At 38.0% G+C, this 18360-nt stretch overlaps 2 protein-coding genes across 9 annotated transcripts in view; both read left to right on the forward strand.

The window, feature by feature from the left end:
- The window catches only part of LOC107741247 (protein FAM214B-like), a 22780-nt gene extending 12330 nt beyond the window's left edge, over positions 1-10450 (forward strand). For 4 of the 7 annotated variants that reach the window (XM_016553944.1, XM_016553939.1, XM_016553945.1 and 1 more), the window contains 9 exons: positions 1474-1652; positions 2157-2370; positions 3216-4480; positions 6211-6260; positions 6360-6459; positions 7206-7364; positions 7538-7606; positions 7744-7943; positions 9249-10450. In XM_016553944.1, the coding sequence (XP_016409430.1) occupies positions 3395-4480; positions 6211-6260; positions 6360-6459; positions 7206-7364; positions 7538-7606; positions 7744-7943; positions 9249-9402 (1818 nt within the window). In that variant the 5' untranslated portion in view covers positions 1474-1652; positions 2157-2370; positions 3216-3394 and the 3' untranslated portion in view covers positions 9403-10450. The remainder of the gene's footprint in view (positions 1-1473; positions 1653-2156; positions 2371-3215; positions 4481-6210; positions 6261-6359; positions 6460-7205; positions 7365-7537; positions 7607-7743; positions 7944-9248) is intronic. The other 3 variants (XM_016553946.1, XM_016553942.1, XM_016553940.1) reach the window with 3 other exon arrangements.
- Positions 10451-11289: 839 nt separating this feature from the next.
- Positions 11290-18259, forward strand: LOC107741249 (ran-specific GTPase-activating protein-like). Of its 2 annotated transcripts, none has more exons than XM_016553948.1 (6): positions 11290-11477; positions 12766-12902; positions 15836-15993; positions 16085-16213; positions 17076-17138; positions 17393-18259. In XM_016553948.1, the coding sequence occupies exons 1-6, from the start codon at positions 11463-11465 to the stop codon at positions 17533-17535; spliced, it is 645 nt and encodes a 214-aa protein (XP_016409434.1). In that variant the 5' UTR covers positions 11290-11462; the 3' UTR covers positions 17536-18259. The 2 variants fall into 2 exon arrangements, with proteins under 2 accessions (XP_016409434.1, XP_016409433.1); XM_016553947.1 differs by lacking the exon at positions 11290-11477 and adding an exon at positions 11887-12400.
- Positions 18260-18360: the final 101 nt, after the last annotated feature.

The following is an 18360-nucleotide window of genomic DNA, read 5'->3' on the forward strand; positions in this document are numbered from 1 at the left end:
TATAAAATAATACCGACTCCAAAATTTTGAATGATAGTGTATGTGATATGAAAATTGTGTAATCAGGCACCATTTCATTCCCAGATCTCTTTTGTGGCATTCATGATTTTCACTGCCTTAAACTGACAAACATATGTGACCCTGGACCACAAAACCAGTCATAAGAAAATTACTGAAATTGAGATGTATACATCATCTGAAAGCTGAATAAATAAGCTTTCCATTGATGTATGGTTTGTTAGGATAGGACAATATTTGGAAAATCATTTGGAAAATCTGAGGGTGCAAAAAAATAAAAATACTGAGAAAATCGCCTTTAAAGTTGTCCAAATGAAGTTCTTAGCAATGCATATTACTGATCAAAAATTAAGTTTTGATATATTTACGGTAAGAAATTTATAAAATATCTTCATGGAACATGATCTTTACTTAATATCCTAATGATTTATGCATAAAAGAAAAATCGATAATTTTGACCCATACAATGTATTTTTGGCTATTGCTAAAAATATACCCAAGCGACTTAAGACTGGTTTTGTGCTCCAGGGTCACATATTATGTTTTTCATAATGCATAGTATTTGTCAATCTATTCTCCCCATAGATCTAATGTATGCTTCCTTAAGATAGCTGAAAACAGCTTGACCATCCAGATAAATGATCACGAGACAACATTGTAAATAATGGCCTACATTTGGCCTTAAAGGGATAGTTCACCCAAAAATGAGAAATCTGAAACATTCTTCAAAATAGCTTCTGTTCCACAGACAAAATGAAGCCATACAGGTTTGTTACAATATGAGTGTGAATAAATGACAGAAATTTCAGCACTAGACCCCTATAATTTCAATATTCTTTTATTTTTTTGTGTTGAAAAGGAAGGACAAATAGATTTATTCAGCTAGTCTGCATTCAGACTACTATTTGCATGTGTTTAGCAAAGCTGCAGTAGATAATGTTCACTTGTTTCATGTTTTTCCGAAAGCCATTGCTTAGGTCTACACAAGTTAGTGTGTTAGTGCTTGTATGTTCCTGTTTTTGTCATTTAATGAGCAGGACTCGTTCTCTGATGCAAGACCGTACAAAGGTTCTGTTGTTTGTCCCTGTGTTTTGTCTGCCAGCCTTGATCCCAAGCAGGCCTGAGCTCTAGAGACAGAGAGCCAGTCAGAGCTATGCAATACACAGTCTGTTCAAGCATGTGTCCTAATCAGATGGCATAAAATGAGTGTAGTGAGTCATACGATTGCTCTTTGTGTCTGTTCCCTCTTAGTGTAATTTGCTTGGTTGATTTAATGACCAGTACAAAGATGTCTTGAATAAAAAGCTATTAAATGACTGATCAATTTGATAACTTGATTTTTAAATGTTTACAACGATTGATTCGGATCATGTGCAGGTTGAACTGGGTCCGTGTGGCATGGTTACTGATTTGATCAAGTCGATTTGTTGTTGATTAACCATTGTTCTTTGATAGGTTGTGTCTCTGGAATGCCTGGCTCAGGATGCAGCCGCTGAGCAGTCCACTCCTTTCAGGAGCCAAGGGGGGGTGTGATTGGCCGCTGGCCTTATCTGGGTGGAGCTGTAGGAGGGATAATACTTATTCATTGGCACGTTCTGCAAGGCCCCTCCCACCTCACTGACGCTCTGCCCTTGGTAAGTAAACTAAAAGTATGTACTATGATACTGGTAACCAAGTGACTGTTGCGCATGCTAGATCTGCCGTCAAAGTTTGGTAGACCTAATGTTAAATTTAACATTGTCTGTTGAGTGCAACACAGAAATAATCAAGTTTATGTCCAAAAATTAGTTTAGATTTTTGTTTTATGTAGGCTAATTGTTTTCAACATTATGTTAGTGTAATATATTTAGAAATATTAGGAAATGTTTCTTGGGCCCCAATCAGCATATTAACATAATTCCTGAAGAATCACGACACTCATGTCTGGATTAGTGGTGTAACTTGCCATCACAGGAATAAATTACATTTGAAAAGATAATAAATTTGAAAACAGTTATTGTAATTTGTAATATTTCACAATATTACAGTTTTTACTGTATTTTTCATCAAATAAATGCAGTCTTGGTGAGGCTACTTTCAAAAACGCTTAAAAATCTGGTTGATTGTTTCTCTGACATTTTTATTTGTGTTGTTGTCAGGCCCCTGTTAGCTGCCTGTGTATCTGGGAATGCTGTTGTTGCATCAGAGGGGCAGTATTGGAGATGGCAGAACTCAGGGGCTAAGGTCAGGGTCAAGATTCAAGGGTCAACACAGCTCAGAAGCTGCAGGGGTGGATGTGGAAGGACCTGAAGCCAAGCTGCAGGCACCAACAGGCATGTAGGTTAGGAAAATGGTCATTCACACACTTCTTCGGTAAATATATTTGATGACACTTTCCTGCTCCAATTTACAGCAGTGATGCTCCCTTAATGCAGAATCTTCTGTGCAAAATAAATCATATTTTACTCGAGTTGTGAATGCGAGATTGCTGTTTGTATTAAATGTGATTGAGATAAAAAGTCTGTGTACCAGGAAATATTGGCAATAATGTCTTTTTGTTGAGTTGTCCTTTCAGGCTACTACCAAAAACAAACATAGATTGTGTTCAGTACCATCCGATTCACAAATCACGCATATAAGCCAGTTCTTCTTTTTGGTGGATCAATAATATCCAGTGCAGCCAATGTAGTCTGATTCCCAAATGAATGACTCTTAAGAGCCAGTTTTTTTTACTAAATCAAAAACATACAATGTGACTTTTATGGTCTCATTTCCTGAGGAATGAATCTTATGGTATGTGTTAGTGAATCAAAAACATATAGCGCAAACAGTGTAGTCTGATTCCTGAATTGATTAACCATTTTTTGTGGTTGTTCAAAAAGATGAGTTCGTGATTTGAATCTAACAAATCCTTCACTGCACTGAATCGATCGGAGAGGTTACTAAATCAAGATCTGTCTTGCATACCGATATAACTTGTCATATGTTTATATGATGTTTATTGTATTTTTATCATATGATGTTTATATATTAATTATGCATGAGCTTTATTGATGTCCATATCAAAATAAAGCGAATTTTGTCTAAATGACAATGTATTGTAAAAGATACACATATTTAAATAGTGTTCGTTGTTACTATTCTGCTGTGTAATCTTTATTATGCATTTCATATCAGTTTTCTTATACTTGTATTTTTTCTTGTTTGTTTTACTTCAGAAGCTGTACGCACTGTGGAAATCCCAAGTAAATTCCATCTATGAGACGGGAAGCTTACTTTCACTTTCACAGCCTTGTTGCACTTGTTTAGACATTCTAAAACTCTCTGGAGCTTGTCTTTATTATTTAACACTGCACAACTGCCCCTGAAACAATCACCCAGCACAAATAAAGTCACTATGCGTCACATCCACGTGGAACTGGCTCGTAAAGAGCCAGCCGTTGAGCTTCCAGCCCAGGACGGGGATCTACCTCTGCCTAGCGCTCAGAGCGAGAGCCCTGAATCTGAAATACGGCGAGTCGTTTCCAGACCTTTTGGAGAAGAAGAGATCAGGCTGCAAAAGGTCTACCAGCTATCCATCCTCTCCCAAAGAGGTGGTTTTGGTGAAAATCAAGAGACTCTTCGGCCTATTCGAGTAGGTATGAAACGTAGCCTGGAGGGGACGTCGGTACCTGTCACTCACAAGCGTCTTTTCCAACAGGATGAGGATGACGATGATGAGTCCGATGGGAAGGTGCTATGTGGGTCTGGGGTGGAACCACTTTTTTCCAACTTGCTCCTTGAGCACAGAGACTCAGAAATCCCTAGGTCGCCTCCCCTTTCCCCTTCGCATCTACTGATTCCTGGTCGCCGCCCAGCCCAGCACAACCACGACAGACCCATCCCAGATGCCTTCGCCCCGCTGTCCCCAAAATCTCCCCCTATGGTGGACCCACAGGGCCCTCACTGCACCTGGGGCCACTGTGAAGGGAGTCCTCCTACCCTTACTCCCAGAACCGAGGCCTCCACAGCAGGAAATGTCCTGGCTGGCTCCAGCGAAGGACCACGGGACGAATGCCATAACTCTGTCGACGTCAAGGTCATGTTGTGCACCACAGAGAGTTGGGCACCTGTCCCATTTTCAACACCAGCTGAAGCTGTCGAATGGCGGGAAACTTTTGAATCTTCTCCTCCACCATCAGAGATGAAGACCTCCTCATCCTCTTCCTCCTCCTCTAACGGACTGAGCTCTCTTGAGAAAACACCAGTGGAAGCAAATGGCCTGACATCAGGATCATCCAATTCCTGCCCAGTGAAGAAAAGACTTCTCTCCTCCAGTGATACAGGAGAGTCCTGCTCAGAAGATGAGGGTCCATCTACATCAAAACGAAGTCGATTGGCAATGCTGGCACCGGGGCTCGGATTAGCATCCTGTCGCAGCACTGATGCCAAGGGTGCACCCTTCTGGAACCATCTACTACCCTCAGCAAGGGAACACACCAAGGTGAAATGCAAATAAAGTAGAAATGAAACTGAAGGCCCTTTCACATGACTTAACAATGCAGCTAGAGATACTGTACAAACTTAACATTTTAACAGCCAGCCCCGTGAACCAGTTATACAAATACCCATACAATAAACAAATTAGGAATGAGTACCACTGGCAACAAGCATAAAAACTAATTTGTGGTGCCATAAATGAATCCTATTTGCAATTTTGTTCAAAAGTTTGGCATACAGTAAGGATATATATCATGAGGCAGACATGTTGAAGATTATTACATATCTGTATCTTTTTCCATTCACAACCAGTTCATTCACTATACTGTGGCCTCTCCTCCATTGACTTCAAACAAAACAGCCTCAGGTCTCCCATTTGGGATCCTGCCACATAATGCATTTGTGATCTAACCTTGAAGACTCCCCCTGGGGGAGGGGATCTAGTAATGCAAATCTCAAAGTCTTCAACTCAACTCTTCAACATGATGGAAAACAAAATGTTTTCAGAGAGTGAAATCATATTATGCACATTTTTATTATTATAATACACATTAGAAATTCACTTTAATTTAATAAATAGTAAAATCAGCCTTTTGTGACAATATTTGCAATGCTTTTCATGTAATGATCAAAGCGGCATGTGAAAGATGCATTGAATGTGAGTCATGTGATGGGGCCTTAATTCAGGGGTAAAAACATGCCAGATTTTTCCACATTATGAACGATTACAAGTGGAAATGGGAAGGTGCTTATTAGTTTAAGGACAAAACTTTTCTTGGTTTAAGTGTGAAGGGGGCGGAGATAATCTTCCATTACTGACAGAGTCATGATGAAAGGTGGATAGTCAGATGGAAACAAAAGACATATTCTAAAATCTCTCACTTTCTCACTCCCAATATGCATGCTTAATTTTCCATTGCAGCACAATAAGCATTGGGACTCCAGAACAAAGCCCATTGACAGAGCCATTGTTCAAGAGGTGAGACCTGCCTCACCTAAATACACACATACAGGTTCTGGCCAAATTCAGTTCCAGAATGAGTGAATTTGTGGTGAGAAGGGGTTACATGGACTACAGAAGCTCATATACTGTCATTGTACACGCATCACAGCGGTGCTCGAAAGCTGAGCTCAGGACTGAAGAAAGGCCAAGAAGGGAAGAATAAAAGAGAAAGTGAAGGACAGAGAAATGATCATAGAAACAGGCCAGCGAAGAGACTATCACAAAAAGGAAAGCGCGAATGGAGGTTTAGCATAGAGAAACAAATAGATAGACTGAAATAAAGGTTCAGACTAGCTGAAAATGTACAAGTTTGATATGCATTCTATAGTTAAGTCTAGCTGATATTTAATAACTTATCAGAATGATACTATGGACTACTGTGATATGTGTGATATTGCAGCCACATCTTCTTCTGTAAGTACTTAAAATCTTAATTGAAGTTTGAAAATTTGAAATCGACTTTAAATTGTTCAGCATTCTAAGTCTGATGTCATAATGGGCCTTCTTTTTCTTTTTAAAATCATTTTTCCAATCATTCAAACACTTTTCTGATTGTCATTCCCGTTAAGGAGATTCAAATCTAGTTTAAACGTTTATCAACATTCTGGTTTTACATGATCATAAAATGGACCTTAACTCAGTAAATATTTCGAGGTTATTTACTGACATAAGTCTTATTGGAATAAAACACAGTATTAGTTGTAACATCTTTTTCAAACTTCATTTTTCAGACTGCTACAGGATCAGGGAGAAGGCTCAAAGTGGGGAGTCGACTCAAATCGTAAGTCATCCTTTTTTTTCTTTTCTTTTTTCATTTTGTTTCAAATTACATTGTGTTAATATATAAGAATGCGTGTATGTTACTTTTTTGTTTTAATAGTCGACAGTTACGCAGTGGACGCCGGACAGACACCAGTCGCTCCTGTAGTTCAATTTCCTCTTTATCCTCCATTAGCAGACCTCTTCTTGGCAACTTTGAGGTACACAAGTCCAAGCCATGAAGAAATAAAATTCTGAATTAATATAGATTAACACACAACACCTGTTTTATATATATTTCGATACTGTTTGTCATTGAAGCCAATAAAACCATGGTATACAAATTAAAAAAGAGATTAAAAGTGACTAAGAGACAGTGTCAGTGCTAGTTCCTGAAAGTCAGTGGAAGTCTGCAGATTTTAGGCAGTTGGAGTTGACACAGTTCACAGGAAATCTCATAGTGTATTATGAGCACAGACTTTGATTTTTATTTAATTTAATCTATGGCCAGATTTACTAACCGCTTGCGCCTGCACAAACCCTGCTGTCAGGATTTACTAAAGAAACGCAGTGAAACATTACAGATGAAAAAGCGTGGACACAGTTATTTTTGTGGCTGACCTTATTGCTTATGTATTTGTAGGAATTTCCCTTTCAGGCACAATATTTATGGGAGTGAGTATTTAAAGAAAACATGCAAAATGCTAAGTTTTGGTAGTCAGTTTACTGATACTTGCGTCATCATTTAATGCACAAAAAAGCATGTCTTAAACAACTTCGCACATTTGTGTTGTTATGATGCCCAGTTTTTCCTTTGTAACAATATATGAAGTCTGCAGTTGTATGATGACTAGTGTTTTAAAATGTATTCATATTTTAAAAGTTGTGTAATTTATTCCAGCCTTAATCAACAGTGACTAATGTTTTGGTGCATTTTTGATCGGTTGTTGTGTGCATCTGTCTGCAGGAGTCAATTCTGAAGGGTCGTTTTACTCCATCTGGGCAGATAGAGGGCTTCACAGCAGAGATCGGGGCTAGCGGCTCATATTGCCCGCAACATGCCACCTTACCTGTGCAAGTGACGTATTATGACACCTCTGAGCACAGCGCCCCTTCTCCCTTCCTGGTATATACTTACTGCCTCTGTGTGTTGAATTCATCTGGCCTATTACAGTACAGAATTCTCAGTACTTTTTTTTATTTTTCTAAATCTATTGAGATTTTTTTTTACCCATCATTGACATGTAAATTCTCTTTTGTAAAATGCATATTAACTGTCATATTCTTTGCAATGTTTAGGGGGTGATCTTGCTAGAACCACTTGGGAAAAAAGGATACAGCGTACCCAAAGCAGGGACCATTCAAGTGGTGGGCTCTCTTTCTATTTCTTTCCATTTATTTATATATTTTTTCAATATTTTTTAACTTTTACATTTTTTTTAAATGTTATAACTTTTTTAATCCTTTGTTTGAACTGTCTTTTTTGTTTGTTTTATTTTTTGCAGACCTTATTTAACCCTAATAAGACTGTGGTTAAAATGTTTTTGGTGACGTATAATTTTGGGGACATGCCCGTTAATCACATGACCTTCTTGCGCCATCGTATCTTCCTGGTGCCTGTTGATGAGGCGGAGGGGTCAAGGGAGGGGCAGGAGGGCTCCTTGTCTGACAGGAAGAAGATTCTCTGCTACTTGATACACCTCAGGTAAACTTTGACCGGATGTACACTACTGTTCAAAATGCTTTTTTTTTCTTTTAAAGAAGCCTCTTACACTTAACAAAGCTGTAATTATTTGATCAAAAATACAGTAAAAATCGTAAGATTTTGAAATATTTTTACTGTTTTAAAATAAGTTTTCTGTTTTAATATATTTTTTTCAAATGCAATTTATTCCTATGATGGCTAAGCTGAATTTTCAGCAGCCATTACAACAGTCTTCAGTATCACATAATCTTTTAGAAATCATTCTAATATGCTTATTTGGTGCTCAGGAAACATTTCTTAACATTTTTGGGGAAACTGATTTTTCAGGATTATTTGATATATGTGACCCTGGACCACAAAACCAGTCATAAGATTTTGAGATTTATACATCATCTGAAAGCTGAATAAATAAGCTTTCCATTGATGTATGGTTTGTTATGATAGGACGATATTTTGCAGAGAATACAACTATTTGAAAATCTGGAATCTGAGGGTGCAAAAAAATCTAAATATTGAGTTGTCCAAATGAAGTTCTTAGCAAAACATATTACTAATCAAAAATTAAGTTTTAATATAGTTTTGATATATTTACAGTAGGAAATTTACAAAATATCTTCATGGAACATGGTCTTTAGTTAATGTCCTAATGATTTTTGGCATAAAAGAAAAATCAATAATTTTGACCTATACAATGTATTTTTGGCTATTGCTACAAATATACCTCAGCGACTTAAGACTGGTTTTGTGGTCCAGGGTCACATATAGAAAGTTCACATGAACAACATTAATTTGAATGTTTTTTTTTAACACTGTAAAAGTCTTTAGTGCCACTTTTGATCAATTTATTGCATTCTTGCTGAATAAAAGTATTTTAAAAAGTATTCATAAAAGTATTAGTTTTTCAATAATAATAATAATAAACTGACCCCAAATTTTTAAACACAGTGTAGTTCTCTTAGACATAAGCCAGTTTTGTTAATTTAGAAGAAAAAGATGGGACAGCAACACTTCAACATCACATGAATGTATGTATAATGGGTGCAAACTGTTGTACTACCACTATTGCTCTCATATAGTTGCAAATTGATCACAGTTTTATTTTATTTTATACTTTTAATTCTATAGCCCCAAGTGTGTGATTTTAGGCTAGTTTGCAACTAACTTAAAAGACTAAATAACTATGTTTAATATATTCTATTTTAAAATAATCATAAAAGTACGTCTCTTCTAAGTGGTATATTCAAAATAGAAGCAATGAATCCCAACAAACCTGTTTTTCCTCTCCTCTTTGTTTACATATGTCAGATTCCAGAGTTCCAAATCTGGGAAAATCTACTTGCACAATGATATCCGGCTGCTATTCTCCCGCAAGTCCATCGAGGTAGACGCTGGGATTCCTTACGAGCTGAAATCTTTCACCGAGGTGCCAAGAAACCCCAAATACTCCCCCAGAGTGTGAGATCGTCATGCCCTGCTGCAGTGGGGCAGAAGGACTCAATTAATTAAGATTGCAAGACAAGAGACCCCTATACACTTGAACGCATACACACTTGCACTCATACATGCATACGCAGACAAGATGTATGTACATGCACACAGATATCACTCTCTCGAGGGCAAACTCTAGAACTGAGTGTGTAACATGCATGCCTTGTGACTAAATTGAGTTTTCCTTTAGTGCCGTTAAACAGTTAAGCTTTGCCCTTCACTCTGCCTGCACCTGCCTACTGTGGACCAGTTGTAACCATGCCTACCAACCCGATCTATCCTAAAATGTTGGTGACCATCAGTAGATACAGACTTCCTCGATTAATGAGGACTTATTGGACGTACAAAGAGGTACAATGAGACCAACAGAAATGTATGGAGGCGAAGCAAATGGAAAAAGAGACTTCTGAGGCCCAGATTGGAGTTTCAACAATGGACACCACCTGTAACTTGCCCTTCGGAAGGGCTAAGAAAGTTCTAGAAAGAAAGACACCAACAGAACAGAGGACTGAAAGTACATCCATTTAGTATCTGCATTGTGTTCGTAAAGCATGGGTCATAAAGAGGAGAATAGCTCATTATTTTGGACATTTTCTCTTTTTGGAAGGGCAGTTTGGAGGACATTGCTGTTTCAACTTCTGAACAGTCCAACATCAGAGCAGAAAACAAACTAGTATTTATGCTCGCAAATGTCTTTAAAAAAAAAAAAAAGCAATATGCTGCACAACTAGTGATTTCATTTTTGTGGAGGTAGTAGGTGCCCTCTCTGCTAGGATTTAGGGAAAAGATTGCCAAGTGAGAGATGAAGGAGGGAGGAAAAAGAAGTAAACGGGAGGGAATTTGGGGTATTTAAAATCAGAAAATGTTGTTTATGTATATTTTAAAAATTGATTAAACTCTGTGACTTAAGGGTGAAACCAGTGTTTGACCGTAATTTGCCAAGGGATACTTGAGAAGCAATGCCGAGGTTTGTTCCTGTATATTTTGTGTATGGTCAATAAAATACATTCACTTACAACGAATTAAAATACAAGCTTGTGTAGATTAAATAAAAACACCTCCAGTGTTTCATGCCAAGAGGACTCAACTGCAGCCCAGACGGCCCCCTCAGAGATTTGTGGACACAAACTAGCTTTTCGGGCTTTGGCTTGAAGAAAATCTGTTTGGCTGCTGCTGATCGGAACAGCAATAAAATCTCAGACTGCCTTGTAAATAATGTCCAACTTGGTGGTATAGTTAGCAGGGGTCGTATTATTGTGATACTGTTACAGTACTGATTTGCTGTTGAGATATTAGAAAATAGTTTAGGTTAATAAAGAGAACAGCCTTAGATTTCATCTCTGCCATTCTATGTTGAGGCACTAAATTTGTGTCATTTATAATTTTTTTAATTAATCAAAATTTGCAGATTCCTAACATGATTTCTAATATATTTTTTGTTTAAACACTCCATAACAGACAGACAGTTGCACTTATATATATTCATATATATCTTTCCTAGATTTTTAAGGCAATTAAATTTTATTTTAATATTTAAAAAAAATAATTATATATTTTTAAGGCAATTTTGTGCAGCATTGGGTCTTAATTCTTCAGAATTCATTCAATAGAGCTAGTTCAGTAAATCATAGATAATCTATCTCATAAGTTTTCACATAGCCTAATGTAAAATTGTCAGAGTGTCAGAGCTGAACATGCTGAAGATTCAGTCTTATAGTTTACAGGGCAAACTTTAATAGAGGTCAATACCTCTGCATTGCAGGGCTCTACAAATGCATTTACATTTGCAGGTGATCTACAGAGGGTCAATGAGACGTAGAAAAATCCCAGGACCATAAAACTTTACAGTGTCAAATCAGACTGTAGTGTCAAATGCGCAGACGCTGAATGTAAACCCGGGGGTGTGCTGACGTCACCGTCTCTCTCTCCTCCGGTTAGGCGCGCGCGAAAGTAGCGGAGCGAAATCTCACGAGCTAGCGCTGATCAAACCGAACACAAACTCTCCCTAATCTTCAAACATCTGCAAGAACCATGGCGGACCCAAAGGTAAGAAGGCAGCCGTCTTCATCGTCTGTCCCTTTCGGATCGCGAGAGACGGTTATTTTGGATGTTTTGTTGGCGATAGATGTTGTATGAGGGTCTTGTTTAACAGAGTGAAAAGCAGGTGTTTTTTCCTCGTCCTACGTCGCGCGCTTGAATATTAGACGTTAAAAATGCACCTTTCCACATTATATTCTTAATATCGCGTTTTTATACCCTGTCAACGTTGTTTATTTGAAATCACGCTACTGTCAGTAGCAGCTGTAACGTCTTTAAATTCATAATTGTATGTGTATTTGTGTTCGTCACTTCCTTAAACGTAAGACAATCAAATATTCGTGATTTTTTTACGTAATAAACATATCCACGGCATGTTCCAAGTAATTACGGCTCATAATTAAAAAAAATTTAATTTCTCATGCGAAGACACTGTTAGCCTGTGAGCGTTAGCATCGCTAACCTGCAGCACATGTGAAGTTCATAGCCGGTTTATTAAAACCCTTCCGGGTTCATTTGCGTCTATTAACTGTTTTTGCTCAATGTTTTCAAAACTGTGGGGTGAGGCGGAGATTTAAACACTTAGACGCCTTTAGGCCGCTTATTAGCTTCTGCTAGCCTGGATGCTAACTGACTGTCCAGTTTTAAGAAAACGATATAACTCACGCCTTTAGACACAAGTTAAACATCCGGTATCTGTTCTTGAGTGAAGTCAGTCGTTTAGCAAAATAAACCGCTTAGTAATTTTAAAATGCTTACTGAACGAAACTTAACTAAAAGTGGTTGAACCGTTCAAGCTTCACATGTGCAGAAGATCTGCTGCCAGAGTTGGTAAAGCATTTGAATAATTCAAGCTACAAGGCCTTCGTGGATGTTAGACCGGTGATTGATTAGTGGATAGCAAGTGCATGAATTCCCCAGCATCACAGCAAGTGAGTTCAAGTTAACGGCTCAGCACCGGGGGGTTGCAAGTTAGGTAGCAGCAGCACATTCAAAGACAATAGGCCAAACTCCAGAGAATGATCCCTCCAAATCCCACAGCCTTTCACTCCACTGATCTGATGAGTAATGTGGAAGCAGGATCCCTACAGAGGGGATCAGGACATTGTGAAGCTCAGCAGAACAAACGCTGTAGCAAATTTGTGATGTAATTCACCAAAAAAAATCTAATCCTGGATCATTTTCCAACTGCATTAGACATTAGTTTGGCCTTGTTTATGTTGTGTGTGTGTGTTTTTTTATTTTTATTTTTTTAAGTTTGATTTACAAAAGCTGCTGTTATGATTTCCCCCTCCAGGAGGCACAAGATGATCATGATGCATCCACAGAAAATGTAGAGGACCCCAACCATGACCCTCAGTTTGAACCCATTGTCTCGCTACCTGAGCAGGATGTCAAGACCCTAGAGGAGGATGAGGAAGAACTTTTCAAGATGTAAGTCACTTAACTACTACCAAACAGGGCTTAATGCTAATTATGGGTGGGTGATACGGCATAAATATTATATCACTATCTATTCGAGCAGGATCAGGTTCCACAATCACAATTCTTTTTCATGTTAGTTTTTATGACTATTTTGAAAGTTACTGAGCAGTAAAAACTAGTAGCCTTACTGATAAGTAGAAAGTTATTGAAGACAAGTAAACAGTCAAAACAAATGAAACGGATTAAAAAGCTTTAAGTCTAACAGCATTCTAGTAAGAGATATTACAGACATTGAATAAAGTAATCAAATGTATAATACAACTCTGTATGAATTAGGGCTGCACGATTGACAAAAATCATAATTGTCGATTATACCCTTGAAATTGTAATTACGATTATTAATTTCGATTATCACAATTTCCGTTGAATGATGTTTATACCATTGTTTGCATGCCGCATTTTTATATGAAAATAAACAAGCTGAAAACACTCTAACTGAAAAACTTTTAGTGCTTTTCCATAGTATTAAGCCTCAAATGTCAACTATACATTGGATTGGTTTCTTCTTTAAATGATAAAAAAGTAAAAATATGAATGGTATTATAATGTTATACTAAAACTAAAATGTAAATAATGGGAAAAACCCTTAAGATAAAATGTAGAAAGAAAAAATCTTAAAGGGGTCATATGATGCTGCTAAAAAGAACATTATTTGGTGTATTTGGTGTAATGAAATGTGTTTATGCGGTTTAAGGTAAAAAAAAACACATTATTTTCCACATACTGTACATTATTGTTTCTCCTCTATGCCCCGCCTTTCTGAAACGCGTCGATTTTTACAAAGCTCATCAGTCTGAAAAAGCGAGGTGTGCTCTGATTGGCCAGCTATCCAATGCGTTGTGATTGGCCGAATACCTCAAGCGTGTGACAGAAATGTTACACCCCTCACCATATCGTTCTAAAAAAGCGAGGTATGCTCTGATTGGCCAGCTATCCAGTGCGTTGTGATTGGCCGAATACCTCAAGCGTGTGACGGAAATGTTACGACCCTTACCATATTGTGATGATGCCCTGTCCGGCCGGAGCTATGATTCAAAAACATGAAAACCAATTATAAACGAGGCATTCGTTGCATCCTGTGTGGACATAATTATGGATTATAATGACTTATACTGTCTTTTTACGCGTTGCGTTGCATCGCGCCGCGTAAACATAAAACCATGTCTGCATTTGTGATCGGAGAAATGACAAACAACAAGCCCTACTCTACACTGCCCAAAAAACTCGCTTTAAATATAGCGCTACTCTACACTGCTCAAATCTCACGTTTGAATCATCAGTGGTAAATCCTTTAACTATGAAAACGTACTTACAGTCTGTGAGTTAGAACAGCCGGCATTGTAGTCTACTCTCCCAGTATCAGGAAACGGTCCTCCATTAAATGTGCTGCACACATCTGAATATTTGGGTTGAAGTGTTCTGGAACAGTGTTGTAAATACAACTTAACCATTGATTTCTAGTCATGTCCTCTTTTGGAAGACCAAACAAAGTAGTTTCGCTTTCACAACGAAACACAGCGTGACACACGGCAGCCTAGAGTGAGCGTGAGCAGAGTGATCTACATCTCAGTGAGCAGAGGCCGGGGGCTAGCGTGAGGAACGGCCGGAGGGTTAGAGTGAGCAGAGGCGGGTGGGCTTGAGAACGGCGCGGCCAACGATTACGTAATTGTGGCATTCATAATTGTAATTGCGATTAGAAATTCGATTAATTGTGCAGCCCTAGTATGAATGAAATATTCACTGATTTTTTTAAAATTATTATTAAAGCTACAAATATTATTGTCAAAATCGGTGAAATTTTTATTTTTTTTCCCTTTTTCTTTTGTTGTTTGATTAATATTATTGATGCAGACAGCAAGCTGCTGTCACTAAGACTTAATTCACCTATGCAATGTATTGAGACACAATCTATTTTCTCGCAACTGTTAACAGTCCGTTTAGAAAAAAACGGTTGTGTTTACGTGAATACTCACCAAGGCAGCCATTTTAAAATTTTTGTGTGTATTGGGCGTGCACCCGCAACCTGAAATATACTTTGCATGCCCGCACTCCTCTCCATGAATACGTTATTACCAGGTTAGGTTTTCTGGCTTTTAATGACTCCTTTTAATATCAACTATGTCCCACTCTTAACTTTTTTTACTTACTGAAAGCTGTGCAACAGCACAGCCCTATTCTGGAAAAGGGGGCAGGGAGCAGCAGCTCATTTGCATTTAATACAGGCACGAAAACAGCATGTTTCTGCTTCCACTCAAAATAGGCATTTTCAAAATGATATAATAAATGATCTGTGGAGTATTTTGAGCTGAAACTTCACAGACACATTCTGGGGACTTCTGAGACTTATATTACATCTAGTAAAAAGAGGCATAATAGGGTGCCCTTTAACATTGAAGACCCAGACCACAGCCGGTATATTTGACAGCTGTCACTTTAAGAGAACGTACAGATCTGATACTGATACATCTGATTATCTCCTTACTGTTTACATTTACTTAAGACATAATCGACTGCATGTATGAGGACACTCAAAAATATGGGCATATTGACAACTTTGTGTGCAGTTTGTCCATTCAAGCATGATAAGAAGTAAAAGAGTCCTCAGTTCAGTACCTATTTGAGTTCTTTCACATAGTTCTTGAGTAATTTTAAAAGTTACTTCAAAAAGTGCAAATGATAAACTTTCGTGATGGCACGGTGACAATTCCTTCAACTCTCCTGAGCTTCTTTCACGCTGGCCCTGGGCCATCAGGCAGTCCTTACTGTTCAGTCCTGCTAAAGAACAAATATTTTAATTGATCATCATGGATTCTGTTTTTAATATAATCTGAAAAATGTATTTGACTGCTGACAAATTCAAATTCAACATGATTTTCGTGTAGGAGGGCAAAGCTGTATCGTTTTGCCAGTGAGAACGATCCCCCTGAGTGGAAGGAGCGTGGGACGGGTGATGTCAAACTCCTGCGACACTCAGAGAAGGGTTCCATCCGCCTTCTCATGAGAAGAGACCGCACCCTTAAAATCTGTGCCAACCATAACAGTGAGTGCAGCAGTTTATCTGTTCAGTTTCTGTTAATTATTTTCCAATCATGTAATGGCTTTAACTGATTTATCGAAATCTCTTGCTCTAGTTATGCCGTTGATGGAGCTGAAGCCCAATGCAGGCAGTGACAGGGCCTGGGTGTGGAATACACATGCTGACTTTGCAGATGAAAAGCCCAAACCAGATCTGCTGGTTATTCGATTCCTCAATGCAGAGAGTGAGTATAAATGAACATAGGCTCTAGACCAAATCTCAGGGATCTCGTTGTATATTTTGTATATAAGTCATTCATTCAGTTTATTGCTAGGTGTTGAAGCAATGACAAATAGGGATGCTCCGATCTGCCTTTTTCGCCTCCGATACCGATTCTGATACCTATGACCGATACCCGATCCGAGAAAAAGGGCACTATCGGAGCCGATACCCGATATGGATATCAGATTGGCACATCCCTAATGACAAAGCGCATTGTCAAAAAACAACAAAGACCAATTGAAGATTTTGTATGCATTCAAGATTCGTAAGGCTTTTATTATAATATTTAACACTAACACTGAAACTGAAAGCAAAATTTTTCTTTTGGAGGAGGAAAAATGAAAGAAAAACTGCTTATGTGCCATTAAAATTAATTGAAGGTTAACAAAATATAAAAAAAGTTAAAGTTTTTAAAGCCTTGATGAAACAGAAGTAGCGCCAAATCTTTTCTTCTGAGTGAAACAGAAGTTCCCAAAAATTAGGGAAGGGGACTTGGTTCTGTCTATTGGTTGGGGTTTGGTTGGAGGCATATCTGAATGCAGACTTGTAAGAAAGGGGCGTGATTTAATTGATTGGCGAAGTCCGGCAATGTCACCATGTGTCACCTCTGGAAGTTCATAAATTACAAGTATACATCATGGATGAATCGTTCACAATAAGATCATTAATATGCATTCAGAAAATACATGTATTTTCATTCCATGCCAACAATTATAATAGTTGTGCAGTATATAGTATAATTAATACAATGCATTTTTTAAATATTTTTGGTTTTGTATTTTATAATTCGCGTAACCAACCTACTGGTTTCCTTTGTCTTGTAGATGCACAGAAGTTCAAGATGAAGTTTGATGAATGCAAAGAAGAGGTCAGAAAATCTCTAGAAGGTAAGATTGATGGAATTTTCTAGCATGTCACCATGCAGACTCACTCTGTTTAAGACTGACACATCCAGCCTTAGACTTTTTATGTCTGCGACAGTAACAGGAAGAACATTACAAACTGCCTTGCCATTCATTTGGGAGGTGACCGTATCTTCTCAGACATTTTTTTTATTATTATTTCTTAAATCTGAGTTAAGCTTGTATTGGAGTACTCCTTCAAGTGCCTTCAACTGATCCTTTTAGATCTCGTTTCACAGGTAGCATGAACAGCGCTAACAAAGTGGCAGAGAAGCTGGAGGAGCTGTCTGTGAATGATGACAAGACCAAGAGTTCAGAGGAGAAGAAAGAAGAGGTGAAGGAAGAGAAGAAAGAGGAGAAGGCTGGTGAGGAGAAGAAATGAGCCCAGGAACGTCACTTCATACGGATCCTCCACTTGCTATTTTCCCCTTTTCTACAACAGACTCTGAAAATGAAAAATTGGACAGTTTTGTTTTCTTTTTGGCCTCGACTTCACAAGACCTTGGTGCCACTCTTAATGCGTCCATTTCTGTCATTAAGATGTTGTGAGCTTTTGTCCCATTCATAAACTGTCATATCGCCCTTCATTTTCTCATACATTGTGGACCAGTCGTCAGTCATCATGTATTTGTGTATTTACACGACATGCTATGATACAAGGCTTGTGCTATTGATTGATTCCCACATTGGGTAACCTCTTTTGTTGTTTTTCTTTTGTACTTTAAAGAGTAATATTGCGAGTGTCTAGATAAGAGAGTGGGCTGTATGAGTTGATAGGGAGAATGAGTATCTGAGATCTTCGACTTTTCCTAACAATAAAGTCACACGAGGAACATTTGACTTCTCTGTGGCTTGAATTTACTATTGAATGACTAAAATGGCTCATTTTCTGTGGAGGGCTGCGTCTGGCAAAAAAATAAAATGTCAGCTCTTTCATGAATAACTGAAGGAAGTTTTCAACCTGTAATGAGTGTGACCCTCTTCTGTTTGAAATGGTAATCAAGAAAATAAAAATGGTTGACTCTCAATTGAGTGTGGAAAAGTAACAAGAATTAAAAATGTTGAGGGGCCTATCCTGTGATGATGCACAATAAATGCTTTTTTTTTTTTAAATAGGAAGATAAGTGAAATAAGTACTGTATCACTAAATACTGTTTTCATTCCATAAGGGTTGTTACAACTTAAATTCTGAGAAACGGCACTGATC

The sequence above is a fragment of the Sinocyclocheilus rhinocerous genome, unplaced genomic scaffold (assembly GCF_001515625.1).
Source record: "Sinocyclocheilus rhinocerous isolate Xijiao unplaced genomic scaffold, SAMN03320098_v1.1 scaffold615, whole genome shotgun sequence".
NCBI classification, from domain to species: domain Eukaryota; kingdom Metazoa; phylum Chordata; class Actinopteri; order Cypriniformes; family Cyprinidae; genus Sinocyclocheilus; species Sinocyclocheilus rhinocerous.

What these genes read in the sequence shown, in the direction of transcription:
- LOC107741249 (XM_016553947.1), top strand. Translation starts at nt 12,377, where the DNA reads ATGAATTCCCCAGCATCACAGCAA. An exon ending in TCGATTCCTCAATGCAGAGA is followed by an intron (nt 16,214 to 17,075) that starts GTGAGTATAAAT and finishes TTTGTCTTGTAG; the next exon opens with ATGCACAGAAGTTCAAGATG. An exon ending in GGTCAGAAAATCTCTAGAAG is followed by an intron (nt 17,139 to 17,392) that starts GTAAGATTGATG and finishes CTCGTTTCACAG; the next exon opens with GTAGCATGAACAGCGCTAAC.